Source organism: Sus scrofa, chromosome 14 (assembly GCF_054392235.1).
Source record: "Sus scrofa isolate SSC_HxYL_T2T_F1_AM1 chromosome 14, Sscrofa_HxYL_maternal_Yorkshire_Landrace_v2.0, whole genome shotgun sequence".
NCBI classification, from domain to species: domain Eukaryota; kingdom Metazoa; phylum Chordata; class Mammalia; order Artiodactyla; family Suidae; genus Sus; species Sus scrofa.
The window spans coordinates 69,597,783-69,612,389 of NC_139396.1; the positions used below are offsets into that span (position 1 = coordinate 69,597,783).

The window sequence follows — 14,607 nt, forward strand, 5'->3', positions numbered from 1 at the left end:
GGCTCGGTGCAGAGGGTTAGAGGATCTGGCATTGCTGCAGCTGTGACACAGGTTGCAGCTATGGCTCAGATTCAATCCCTAGCCTGGGAATTTCCATATGCCACAGGTACAGGCATAAAATTAAACAGTAACAACAACAACAACAACAACAACAAAAACTTGAGACAAACAACAATGAAAACACAACCAAACAAAATCTATGGGATGGCACAAAAGCAGTTCTTAGAGGGAAGTTCATAGCAATACAGGCCTTCCTTAAAAAACAAGGAAAAGGTCAAATCAACAAACTAACCTACAACCTAAAAAAATAATAAAAGGAAGAACAAACAAAACCTAAGTCATCAGAAGGAAGGAAATAATAAAGATCAAAGGGGAAATAAATAAAATAGAGATTAAAAAAACAACAGAAGGAGTTCTCACTGTGGCACAACAGGATTGGCAGCATCTCTGCAGTGCCAGTACACAGGTTTGATCTCCAGTCCGGCAGAGTGGGTTAAAAGGATCTGGCATTGCTGCAGCTGCAGAGTAGGCCACAACTGTGGCTTGGATCTGAGCCCTGGCCTGGGAACTCCATGTGCTTCAGGGCATCCAAAAGCGGGGGGGGGGGGGAAGAGCAATAGAAAAAAGTCAATAAAACCAAGAGCTGGTTCTTTGAAAGGGTAAAACAAAGTTGGCAAACCTCTGGTCAGGCTCACCAAGAAGAAAAGAGAGATAACCCAAATAAAATAAAAAATTCAAAAGGAGAAATCTCAATGAATACTGCAGAAATACAAAACACTGTAAGAAATACTATGAACAATTCCATGCCAACAAATTTGAAAACCTAGGCGAAATGGACAACTTTCTAGAAATATAAAGCCTACCAACACTGAATCAAGAAGAAATAGGAGTTCCCGTCGTGGCGCAGTGGTTAACGAATCCGACTAGGAACCATGAGGTTGCGGGTTCGATCCCTGCCCTTGCTCAGTGGGTTAACAATCCGGCGTTGCCGTGAGCTGTGGTGTAGGTTGCAGACACGGCTCGGATCCCGCGTTGCTGTGGCTCTGGCGTAGGCCGGTGGCTACAGCTCCGATTAGACCCCTAGCCTGGGAACCTCCATATGCCGCGGGAGCGGCCCAAGAAATAGCAACAATAAAAACAACAACAACAACAAAAAGACAAAAGACAAAAAAAAAAAAAAAAAAAGAAGAAATAGATCGTCTGAACAGACAGATCACTAGAAGTGAAACTGAATACATTAAAAAAAAAAAAAATCCCTAGAAATGAAAGTTCAGGACCAGACGTCTTCACAGGCGAATTCTACCAAACATACAAAGAACTTTTACACTCATCCCTCTTAAACTCTTCCAAAAGAATGAAGAAGGACTGGAGTTCCCGTCATGGTTCAGTGGTTAACAAATCCAACTAGGAACCATGAGGTTGAGGGTTCGATCCCTGGCCTTGCTCAGTGGGTTAAGGATCCGGCGTTGCCATGAGCTGTGGTGTAGGTTGCAGATGCAGTTTGGATCCCGCATTGCTGTGTCTCTGGCATAGGCCAGTGGCTACAGCTCTGATTCGACCCCTAGCCTGGGAACTTCCATATGCCGCCGCAGGAGCGACCCAAGAAATGGCAAAAAAAAAGACAAAAAAAAAAAAAAAAAGAAAAAATGAAGAAGGAACACTCCCAAAGGCATTCCTTGAAGCTACCATCACCCTTAAAGCAAAACCAGACAAAGATACTACTGAAAAAGAAAATCACAGGCCAGTAACTCTGATGAATAGAGATACAAAAATTCTCAACAAAATTTTAACAAACCAAATTAAACAACACATAAAAAACATCATACACAATGACCAAGTGGGATTCACCCCAAGTATAGAGGATGGTTCAATATATGAAAATCAATGTAATATGTCACATTAACAAAAGTAAAAAACCACATTATCATCTTAACTAGATGCAGAAAAAACATCTGACAAAATTCAACATCCATTTGATTCAAGATCAAAACTCTTATCAAAGTGGGTACAGACGGAACATACCTTAACATAATCAAAGCCATTTATGATAAACCCACAGCCAATATAATACTCAACAGAGAAAAGCTGAAAGACTTCCTGCTAAAATCTAGAACAAGACAAGGATGCCCACTCTCACCACTTTCATTCAACAAAGTATTGCAAGTCCTGGCCACAGAAATCAGACAAGAGAAAGAAATAAAAGGTATCAAAATTGGAAGGGAAGAGATAGAACTGTCACTACATATAGACAACATGATACAAGATATAGAAAACCCTAAAGACTCCACACAAAAATTACTCCATCTGATAAACAAATTCAGCAAAATAGCAAGACATAAGATTAATACTCAGAAATCGGTTGCATTTTTGGATACTAACAATGAAATATTTTATACGCTAACAATGAAAAGGAATGTAAAAAAATAATACTTTTTAAAATCACACCCCCCCCAAAAAAAAAAAATACCTAGGAATAAACCTGACCAAGGAGGTGAAAGACTTATGTGCTGAGAACTTTTATAAAACATTAATCAAGGAAATTAAAGAGGATTCAAATAAATGGAAAGTGGAGTTCCTGTCATGGCTCAGTGGTTAACGAATCCGACTAGGAACCATGAGGTTGCAGGTTCAATCTCTGGCCTCGCTCAGTGGGTTAAGGATCTGGTATTGCCATGAGCTGTGGTGTAGGTTGCAGACACGGCTTGGATCTGGCATTGCTGTGGCTGTGGTGTAGGCCAGCAGCTGTAGCTCTGATTAGACTCCTAGCCTGGGAACCTCCATATATCTCAGGTGCAGCCCTAAAAAGCAAAGCAAAAAACAAAATCAAAATCAACCAAACAAAAAAACTTCAACAAAAAAGACAAAAACATAAAATGGGAAAAAGTCTCCTCAACAAGTGATGCTGGGAAAACTGGACTGCTGGCATATAAATCAGTGAAGTTAGAACACACGCTCACACCATACACAAAAATAAACTCAAAATGGCTTAAAGACTTAAACATAAGACATGACACCATAAAACTCCTAGAAAAGAACACAGGCAAAACAGTCTCTGACATCAACCACACAAATGTTTTCTTAGGTCAGTTTCCAAAGACAACAGAAATAAAAGCAAAAATAAACAAATAGGACCTCATTAAATTTGTACTTTTGTATAACAAAGGAAACCATAAAAATGAAAAGACAGGAATATCTACTGTGGCACAACAGGATCCACAATGTCTCTGCAGCACTGGGATGCAGGTTCCATTCCTGGCCTGGCACAGTGGGTTAAGGATCTGGTGTTGCCACAGCTGTGGCATAAGTCACAACTGTAGCTCAGATTTGATCCCTGGCCCAGGAACTTCATATGCTGCAGGGTGGCCAAAAAAAAAGGGGGGGGAACAATCTACAGAATGGGAGAAAATAGTTGCAAACAATGCAACCAATGAGGGCTTAATCTCCAAAATATGTAAACAACTCAACAACAAAAAACCAACCCAATTGAAAAATGGGCAGAAGACTTGGACATTTCTCCAAAGACAGCATACATACGTAGGCACATGAAAAGATGCTCAACATCACCATTATTAGGGAAATGCAAATCAAAACTACAATGAGGTACCACCTCACTGGCCATCATTAATAAGTCTACAAATAACTAATGCCAGAGAAAGTGTAGAGAAAAGGAAACCCTCATACACTGCTGCTGGGAATGTAAACTGGTACAACTACAGTTGAAAACAGTACAGACATTCCTCAGAAAATAAATGTAGAACTACCCTATGATCCAGCAATCCCATTTCAATTTTGAAATGTAATTCAAAAAGATACATGCACTCCTAAGACCCAGCACTATTCACAATAGCCAAGACATGGAAACAAGCTAAATGTTCATCTGTCAATGAACAGATTAAGAAGATGTACATATATACAGTAGAATACTACTCAGCCATAAAAAAGAATGAAATAATGCCATTTGCACCAACATGGATGCAACTAGAGATTATTGGACTAAATGAATTGAGTCAGAAAGAGAAAGACAAACACCATATGACATCACTTATATGTGGAATCTAAAACACAGCACAAACCAACCTATCTACAAAATGGAAAAAGACTCACAGACATAGAGAACATACTTATGGTTGCCAAGGGAGGAGGGAAGAGGGAGTAGGATGGACTGGGAGTTTGGGGTTAGTGGATAAAAACTATTACATTTAATATGGATAGACAATAAGGTCCTACTGTATAGCACAGGGAACTATATCCAATCTCCTGGGTTAGACTATGATGAAAATTAATATATATTTTTATAAAAGAATATATAGTTCTTTCAGCTTTTTGTGTGAAAATTTTAGTATTAAAGTTATGAAGAAAATAAATAAATTAAATAAAAATTAAACAAGCAATACATATTCCTAAACATAGCCAATAGCCTAGAAAGGCTATGTTCACCAAAGTGTTAACTGGTTTCCTACAGCCTGTAGGATTAGGATTATAAAGGTCATCGACTTTATTTTTTCTTGGCTGTACCTGTGGCATGCAAAAGTTCCCAGACCTGGGATCAAACCCGAGCCACAGCAGGTACCTGAGCCACACGATGTTGGACTCTTAACCCACTAGGCCACCAGGGAACTCCAGTCATCAACTCTTTCGTCTTCATAATTTGCAACATCTTTTTTTTTTTTCTTCATAATTAAAGGATAAAGCTATTTCCACATTGGGAAAAGTGATTCCAGAAAGAGAAAGAGTTGAGCTGCTGCAATCTGGATGCTTCTGAAAGTTTCCAGAGGCTTCAAACACACCCCTTGACAGGTTACTTTGTTGTTAGTTACAGAATCCCTTAATTACACAGCAGCAAACACATACGATTAACTTCCACAGCCAACTGCAGGAGCTTTTTCCTTTTCTACCATAAAAAGATCATGAATCTTACACAGGCAAATTTCTTAGAAACATTTTCTTAAATGTGTGAAAACAGAACTCAGAAAGTTGAAACAACACGCCCAAGGTCACAGAGCAGACAGTGCCCAGATCTCAAGTCTGCTGACACCCTGTCCAACACACCCCAATGCCCCTGCCCCTCTGTGAGAGCTGCGTCCAATCCTATCCTAAAGGACAGCCTGCAGCCTGTGAGGGGGGCAGATTCTGGAATTATGGTTTCTTCTAAAATGAAAGAAAGAAAGAAAGGAGGGAGAGAGGAAAGAAGGAAAGAAATTCTATTTAAATAAAAGGAAGGGGTGGGTAAGAATTCTTTAAGAGCACTATGCTGGGGGCGGGGTGGGCAGCCTATTGTGAATCTCATCTACAACATCGCAGACAACTTTTCAAGTCAGGACACTCAAATTCAGTCACACTTCAGTCAGAGCCCCAAAGAATGTAGGCTCAAGGGCACAGCACATCCTCATGTCCATCTCTCAGGGTCAAGCTTCTGTACTAAGAGCACCTCCTCCTACTGACATGGTATTGTTCCAGAAGTATAGGATTTGGCATCAACAGACCTCCAGTGGGAAAGCTACTCTGCTACCAACTCGTTTTTCCATTTGTAAAACAGCTCTAACATCTGCCCTTTGATCTGAGGGAGCTGTTGTAACTAAAAAGGGGGCAGAAAAACTGACGTGTTCAATATAAGGTATTAATTTACAAGATAGGAAGGGGGAACAAAGGCTTCATGCTGGCACTCTGACCAAAAGGGGCTAACAGGAATGCTCCCTGTGTGGGGATGGCTACACTGCCCACATCTGTCTCCTGGAAATCCAGAAAATGCTATTTGGTAAAACAAAATTATCCTGTCACCTCGACTGTGCCACTGACCCCAGAGGCTCATCTCAGCAATAACTTCCAGGCTGTCTTCTCTCTCAGCTCTGGAAACCCCAGACTTGACCTAAGGTACAGGAAGGGGTTATATTCCAGCAAAATCACCACCAGGAATTTTCATCTGCCCAATAAAAATGGAGCCCTGAAGGGAACCTTAGAGCTAATCTGTCCATGGTTCCTAAACCTGGCTTGTCACCAGTATCACCTGTGGGGCTTTTAAAAAACGAAGTTCTTGAGCTTTGCCCAGACTTTCTACATCTCCAAGGGTGAGCCCAACGGATCCAAAATTTTTAAAGCCCCCCCGAACAATTCTAAGGATCAGCTAGATTGTACTCTCTCATTTTTCATATGATAGTGACCAGGTGGAGGCAGGGGTGGAACTAAGATCCAGCCCCTGACTGCCAGTTCAGAAGCCCCCTTTTCACAACCTGCTACCTCTCCTAAAATCTTAGAGCATCTACTCTGAGCCCAGACCATTTCTCCTTCATAAAATGAAATGTTGCCCAACTCGCAAATCCAGGAACCATCTTACTCAACCAAAAGAACAGGATCTAATGTAAGCCCAATTCTTTACTAACAGGGGCTTCAGACTTCTCACTGCACTAGGCCACTCCACTGCCATGTCCTGTCACTCTCCAGAGCCTAGAACTTGTGAACTAATCAACCCTGTCCTCTTTACAAACAACCGTCTTTTAGGTATTGATTCAGATATGGCAGTAATCCAAATTATACAAACAGCAGATGCTAAAAAAAAAAAAAAAGCACTGACATTGGTCTTTCATGAATGTAGAACTGGCAAATTTCCTTTGAAATGAGTGGGAAATTCCTGAAAGTATGTGAGCTTGTCACAGGGCGGGTCAGCCTGACAGATGGCTGGGTCAGCAGGAAGCCAGTCTGGGTCTAATACTTGAGTGAGTCATGGATCACAGTCTTACAAGTCCATCACTAGTCTGAAGGAGAAGGATATATTTACAGAGGAAACCAGCGATGTCACTAGAAATAAACAGCATTCAGCATACTTCAAAAGCCTGACTCACATACTGCACAGTTACCTTCATTGAAAGGGTCTGTAACATACTAACAGAAAACTTCAAAAGTGCCATGTCCAAGTCCACACAGCTACTGAGGAGCAAGGCTGGAACCTGCCTTCAGGGCCTGGACGTTGGATTCCGCTGAGCTAGATCACTGATAGGGAGCAGTTCATGAGGAAATCCAAACACATCATCCCGAACACATAACATCTCTGCTTTCACTTCCTCTTTTGCCCAGGCTGTAAGGGTCTACTGATACTTCAGATATTTCATTTCTTAAATTATGGCTGAGAGAAAGCAATTTTTAAATTTATACCTTTATATTCAATTTCAGTATTTACTGAAGGTCTGCTCAGAATCAGGTGTCGTCCTGGGCCAGGGTGGCACAGATGAGTAAGACAGTTCATGATGCAACACTAGTGGCTCAATGACATGGAGGCCCACCCCTCCTGCGCAGCCCTACCACAGGGGGAACATTCTGATCAATAATGATAAACAAATTTGATTTCAGTCTGGTTCCTGGTGAGAACTTATCCACATCACGAAAAGCCCAACCATTTCAGCTCATTCGCAGATGAGAAGGCATGAATGGCCAGGACACCAGCCCCAAGATAAGGCATGAATTCAGGATTTCAGCAGCAGAAAATTTCCACTCAGAGCCCTTGAAGAGGCCAGGGGTGGGTCTGGAGACAGACAGAAACTTGACATAATACTGAAGGTATAACTTTCTGCATCGGCCCAAACCCACTGGAGACATGAGCTCCAAGAAGGCATATTTCACTTTCTCAAACAGTTTAACTTTGGGGCAGTTCACAAAGTGACAGACACCTGTGGTACAAGAGAACTCAAGGTGGTTCCACCCTACTCCTACCTCCCAGTGGCCAGCAAGTTTGGGTGGAATCTCCAATCCCAACTTCTCCAACTCCCGCTCCCGGTACTTCTCATACTGCCGGTAACCTGCATACCCGCCGCCCGTCGCAACCAGCACAGGCAGAGGGCGCAGCAGTGACAAGGTTCGGGCAGGGGCTGTATGGACTTTTCTGGCATCTGCAACAAAAAACAGGAAAATTTTTGAGAAGGGGCAGGGATGAGTCATGCAAGCACAGCACCAACAAGAGGGCCAGAAAAAGCTCTCAGCAAAGCTGACTGGACCCTGAAGGGATCTGACAGACAGGTGTAGCTTTGAGTCACTACAAAGACCCCTCTGCCTCAAAATTCTCCCCAGCGAAGGACAAGCATCTTTGCTGAGAAACTACAACACACCTTGACTGCCACCACAGTTACAGAATTTAAGATGAAAACACTGGGAGTTCTCTTCGTGGCTCAGCAGTTAACGAACCCAACTAGTATCTATGAGGATGTGGGTTCAATCCCTGGCCGCGCTCAACGGGTTAAGGATCTGGCATTGCCATGAACTGTGGTGTAGGTCATAGATGTGGCTCAGATATGGCGCTGCTGTGGCTGTGGCATAGGCCGGCAGCTACAGCTCTGATTCGACCCCTGGCGTGGGAACCTCCATATGCCTTGGGTGCAGCCCAAAAAAGACAAAAAGAAATACAAATGTGAATAAATAAATAAAACTAGATGGTGGTGATGGATGCACAACCCTGCAACTATACGGAAGAACACTGAATTGTACACTTAAAAGGGTGAATTTTATGGTATGTGAATTATATCTCAATAAAATTGTTATTAAAACAAAATCTCAAGAGCAGAATTCTCAGTAGCCTGTGCAAAACCAAAGCACACATTCTCTGTACTGCCTGAGGCTCCCAATGGGAGAAAATCATCCTGTCCCTATGTCACTGTTCCTCCACCACCCTTTGGTTGTTGCTGTTTCTTTGTTCTAATGAGCACATACGGACATCAATAATCTCTTTAATCTTCTGATTATTCCTAATGAATCCTTACTACTTAATAACTAAATAGTCTACCTCTGACCAGAAAAACTTGTCAAAAAGCAAGAAACATTTTTTTCCTCTTTCTGAAAAATTTGATGACTGCTGTTACCAAGAGAGCTGCTGTCCCTCCCCGCACTTCGCCAGCATCCTAGACTGATTGCTTCGGCTACCCTGGTCCTTTCTTCAATTATAGGTCTCTTTCTCTTCCCTTCCAAAGGCTTACTTTACTCCTCCAAAAGGAAGTATTCAGCAGAGAGTGCCCTGACCAGCTCTCCATTGGATGTGTCACTTTATAAAAGCACTGCTTTTCTTCAGGTCCAAGATTATGGCTCAGTTTCCATCCTTTAAGTGAGGGAGGCGCCCCCTCCAAATCTTCAAGTAATTCCAACATGCTCCAGCATGCAAGTCCCCCCCCCCTTTTTTTTGTCTTTTTAGGGCCGCATGCATGGCATATGGAGGTTCCCAGGCTGGGGTCCAATCAGAGCTACAGCTGCTGTCCTACACCATAGCCACAGCAATGCAGGATCTGAGCCGTGTCTGTGATCTACACCACAGCTCATGGCAACACCAGATCCTTAACCCACTGAGTGACGCCAGGGATTGAACCCATATCTTCATGGATACTAGTCAGATTTGTTACCATTGAGCCGCAATGGGAACTCCAGCATGCAAGTCCTAATTAAAAAAGTAATATGCAGCTGTTCTGCATTAACTACCATAATAATCCTTTTTTTTAAAATTCTCATTAACCATCTCATTTTATTCCCAAGGTACTCTTACTGGGTACTTACACATAGTTTTTGGTATGACAGAATAAAAAGAATATTTAGATAGTAAACACAATTTTTTATATTTCTTTAGGCTGTGCCCAGGGCATGCAGAAGCTTCTGGGTCAGGGATCAAACCCACACCACAGCAGTGACAAGGCCATATCCTTAACCTCCTGTGCCACCAGGGAACTCCAAGACAATACACATTTTTGTATGGGTTCGAATAGCTGCTTACAAGTTGCAAAAAGTTCATAATCCAGTGTTGTCAAAGGTGTGGGGAACTGATATACTCATGAACACTTCCTGCTCAAATTAGTGTAAAATGGGACAATGCTCACTGAAGAGCAATTTGACCTAAACACCAAATTATAAAATAAACACAACCTATTTATTTTTCTTATTACCATTTTTTGCTTTTTATAGCCATATCCATGGCATATGGAAGTTCCGAGGCTACAGGTCAAATCAGAGCTGTGGTTGCTGGCCTACACCATAGCAAGGCAGGATCCAAGCCACACTTTCAACCTACACCAAAACTCACAGCAATGCTGGATCATTAACCCATTGGGCAAGGCTAGGGATCGAACCCATATCATCATGGATACTAGTCGGGTATGTTATTGCTGGGCGACAATGGGAACTCCCTTTTTATTATTAGATAATAAAAGTATAGATGATTCACAATGTTGTGCCAATTTCTGTTATACAATAAAGCAACTCAGTTATATACATATGTACATTCTTTTTTAATAGTCTTTTCCATCACGGTCTATCCCAGGAGACTGGATATAGTTCCCTGTGCTATACAGTAGAACCTTGTTGTTTAAAAATACATAAACCTGAAGTTCCTGCTATGGCTCAGCAGGTTAAGAACCCAACATGATCTCTGTGAGGATGCAAGTTTGATCCCTGGCCCCACCCAGTGGGTTAAGGATCCAGCATTGCTGTGGTTATGGCATAGGTAGGCAGCTACAGCTCTGATTCACCCCTTGGCCTAGGAACTTACATATGCCAAGGGAGTAGCCATAAAATGAAAAAAAAATAAACAAATCTTTTGATCCAGCAATTCTACCTAGAACCTACAAATTCATCCTGAGGATATACAAAGATATGTTACTATAGAACTGGGTGTAATAGAAAGATTAGAAGCAACTTAAATGTCCAACACCAAACAGTACAGTCCTATAGTGGAATACTATGCAGCCAGTAAAAACAATGAGACAATAGCAGCTAATGTTTCAATGGTAACTACATGTCAGGTACTCAAAGCACTTCACAGGTACAATTTCTTCTAATTCCTACAGTAATCCTAGGAAATAGGTGCTGTGTTTACCCCAATTTACAGACAAGCAAACTGAAGCACAGAGAGGCTGGCATTGCCTCTAACTGCTACTTACTTGTAGAAAAGGTTCTGAAAGGCAGCTTCCTTAAGGACTGTAGGAGATGGCTCAGGGCAATGTCTTCACAGTGAGGACGCCTATAATCAAGCAAAAATAGGCCAATAAACTTTGCGTGGTTTTTTTTTTTTTTTTGGTCTTTTCTAGGGCTGCACCCACAGCATATGGAGATTCACAGGCTACGGGTCTAATTGGAGCTGTAGCCACTGGCCTAAGCCAGAGCCACAGCAACACGGGATCTAAGCCATGTCTGCAACCTACACCACAGCTCACAGCAACGCCAGATTGTTAACCCACTGAGCAAGGCCAGGGATTGAACCCGCAACCTCATGGTTCCTAGTCGGATTTGTTAACCACTGAGCCACGATGGGAACTCCAAATAAACATTTTTTTTTTAATAAAAAGAAATTAGTGGATCAACTGCCAAAATACGAATATAATCTAGAGGTTCAATAACAGTATTTTATTTATGTTAATTTCCTCGTTTTGACCACTGAATTGTGGGTTATGTAAGAAAATATCCTTATGGGAAAAGGGCTCAAATATTTAAAAGTAAAGGGGCATCAAGAAATTCAGAAAGAGCTCCCACTCTGGGACAATGGGATTGGTGGTGTTTTGGGAGCACTGGGATGTGGGTTCAATCCCCAGCCCAGCACAGTGGGTTAAGGATCTAGTGTTGCTGCAGCTACAGCTTAGGTCAGGATCTGATACCTGGCCCGGAAACTCCGTATGTTGCAGAGCAGCCAAAAAAGGGGAGAAAAAAACAAATAAGAGCTTCAGAAAAAAATTCTCTCTCTCTCTCTCTCACAAAGAGAGAAGGAAGGAAGAGGAAGGGAGAGAGGATGATAAACCAAATATAGCTGACATATGCAAAATTAGAGTACAGGATATTTGGGAATTATATGGAATTTTTTTTAATTTTTGGCCACACCTGTGGAATGTGGACATTCTCATGCCAGGCCTCAAACCTGAGCTATAGTAGTGACCTGACCCATAGCAGTGACAACACCAAATCATTAACCACTTGGCCACCAGGGAAACCCTCTCAGTACTATTTTTATAACTTTTCTCCAAGTCTAAAACCATTTCACAATAAAAAGTTACTTTTTTCTTAATTAAGTATAAGATCATAATCAACAGTAAAGCCAGCATTTACACAAAGCCATATGTTTCATCACCACAAAAGAAGAGCTGTACACAACCTCGTAACCTCTAATCCCTACTTATTAAAGAACCTAATAGGAGGTGGGTCCGTCATGGGTGAGTGGTTAATGAGCCCAACCAGTACCCATGAGGACACAGGTTCGAGCCTTGGCATCCTTCAGTGGGTTAAGGATCTGGCATAGCCATGAGCTGTGGTGTAGGCTGCAGACACAGCTCGGATCCCATGTTGCAGTGGCTGTGGTGTAGGCTGGTGGCTACAGCTCTGATTAGACCCCCTAGCCTGGAAACCTCCATATGCCGTAGGTGCGACCCTAAAAAGACAAAAGACAAAAAAAAAAAAAAGAAAGAAAGAAAAAAAAGAACCTAATAATGTGGCTGAAATTTTAAACTTAAAAGTTAGTCCTGGAGTTCCCGTCGTGGCTTAGTGGTTAACAAATCCGACTAGGAACCATGAGGTTGTGGGTTCAATCCCTGGCCTTGCTCAGTGGGTTAAGGACCCGGCGTTGCCGTGAGCTGTGTGGTTGCAGACTCGGCTCGGATCCCGTGTTGCTGTGGCTCTGGCGTAGGCCAGTGGCTACAACTCCGATCCAACCCCTAGCCTGAGAACCTCCATATGCCGTGGGAGCGGCCCTAGAAATGGCAAAAAAAAAAAAAAAAAAAAGACAAATAAATAAATAAATAAACACCTTAATTTTTTTCTCATGAAATTTCCTTGACTTAAAAACACTCTCATAGCATGGTGCTAACATGACAACTCTAATTCTCCTACAGGCAAGCAAGGTTTGTATGGAGAATAAGCCTGGGACCTTGAAAATCACCACCCCCTCTAAGGCCAGATGGATGGACAAGTGTTAACACAAAGGAGGATGTGTTGTGGCATGTCAGTGTTCTTTCAGCAGGGAACAATGTTTATCTCTTATACTGGATACTCCCACTACAAAAGCTAAATGCCTAAAACCCTGCTTTCCAAGTGCAATGAGAACAAGAGGTATAAAATCGGACTCAAGGCTATATTGTGTTGTGTACACTGCTGCATTGTGTCTTCCAGAACTGCTGCTGAAAGAATGTTTGCAGTCTGTTGAATAAGGCTTTTTTGGGGGAAGGGGTATGGATTGGGGGAGGTACAGGTGGGAAATAACTCGTTTTTACCATAACCCAAAGGACAGTACTCAGGTGGCTGGTTCTTTTTTTGGGCCGTACCTGCCGCATACAGAGATTCCCAGGCTAGGGGTTCTAACTGGAGCTATAGCTGCTGGCCTACGCCACAGCCACAGCAACACCAGATCTGAGCCTCATTTGCAGCCTACACCACAGCTCACGGCAACGCTGTATCCTTAACCCACTGATCGAGGCCAGGGATCAAACCTGCATCCTCATGGATGCTAGTCAGATTCATTTCCACTGAGCCACAAAGAAAACTTCCCAGGTGGCTGGTTCTGCATATGGATCTTCCCAAGAGGTGTCTCATCCACTGCTGTATCCCCACCTCCTGCAACAGTGCCAGGCAAATGCCCCATTACATATTTTGTCTTTCATTCCTGAATCACTTCTATCCTTGTATAAATGTTGTACTTCCTCTGATCTTACACAAATACCGTCCAACCCAGTGAAGGTTCCTAAACAGAACTATGTTTGGAGTTCCCTTTGTGGCTCTGCAGGTTGGGGACAAGACTTGGTCTCTGTGAGGATGTGGGTTCAATCCCCAGCCTCACTTAGTGGGTTAAGGATCTGGTGTTGCCAAGAGCTACAACATAGGATGCAGACGCAGCTCAGATCCAGTGTCCCAGTGGCTGTGGTGTAGGCAGGCAGCTGCAGCTCCAATTCAACCCCTGGCCCAGGAACTTCCATATGCCACAGGTATGGTCATAAAAAGGAAAAAAAAAAAAAAGGGCTACATTCATTGTCATCATTTCCTCGCCTTCCTCTCTCTTAATCCCACTCAACCAGGCTTCCGTTTCTACCAGGTCACCTCTTGCAAGGTCACCATTTCCATGCTGCCAATCCCACAGCTCATTTCTTAGACCTCATGTTATTTGACTTCTCAGCAGCATGTGCTTCTAGTGATCCCTTCCTCCTCCTTTTATTCCATTGAAGTCTAAAAACATGTAACATTACATTAGTTTCAGGTGTACATTATTCCCTATCTATATATATTGTGAAAGGATCACAATAATCTAGTTAACATCCCTTACCATACATAGTTACACAATTTTTTTCTTGTGATGAGAAAGACCTACTCTTTTAGCAACTGTCAAATATGCAATACAATATTAGTAACTAGTCACCATATTACATCCCTGGGACTTATATATTTTATAACTGAAGTTTTTCTCTTTTGACTGCCTTCATTCACACTTTCTCCTTGCAACACATTTAGCTTCTAGGACCCTGATTTTCTTCCTACCTCTCTAGTCTCTTCCTAACTTCCACCTGCTGCCATGCCCAGGGTTCAGACCTCTTTTATATTTATGACTCTCTCTCTAGAGATGTCCTTTAAATAGCTAGATACTGAGGATTCCCCAATGCTCCTTCAGAGACCTCCAGA

The 14,607-nt window shown here is 42.4% G+C and overlaps 1 protein-coding gene across 6 annotated transcripts in view; it reads right to left on the minus strand.

The window, feature by feature from the left end:
• The window catches only part of PISD (phosphatidylserine decarboxylase), a 38,349-nt gene that overhangs the window by 19,196 nt on the left and 4,546 nt on the right, over positions 1–14,607 (minus strand). For all 6 annotated transcript variants that reach the window (XM_084992728.1, XM_021071913.2, XM_021071911.2 and 3 more), the window contains exons 2-3: positions 10,899–10,978; positions 7,702–7,877 (exon numbers count right to left, since the gene is read on the minus strand). In XM_084992728.1, coding sequence (XP_084848854.1) covers positions 7,702–7,877 — 176 coding nt within the window. In that variant the 5' untranslated portion in view covers positions 10,899–10,978. The remainder of the gene's footprint in view (positions 1–7,701; positions 7,878–10,898; positions 10,979–14,607) is intronic.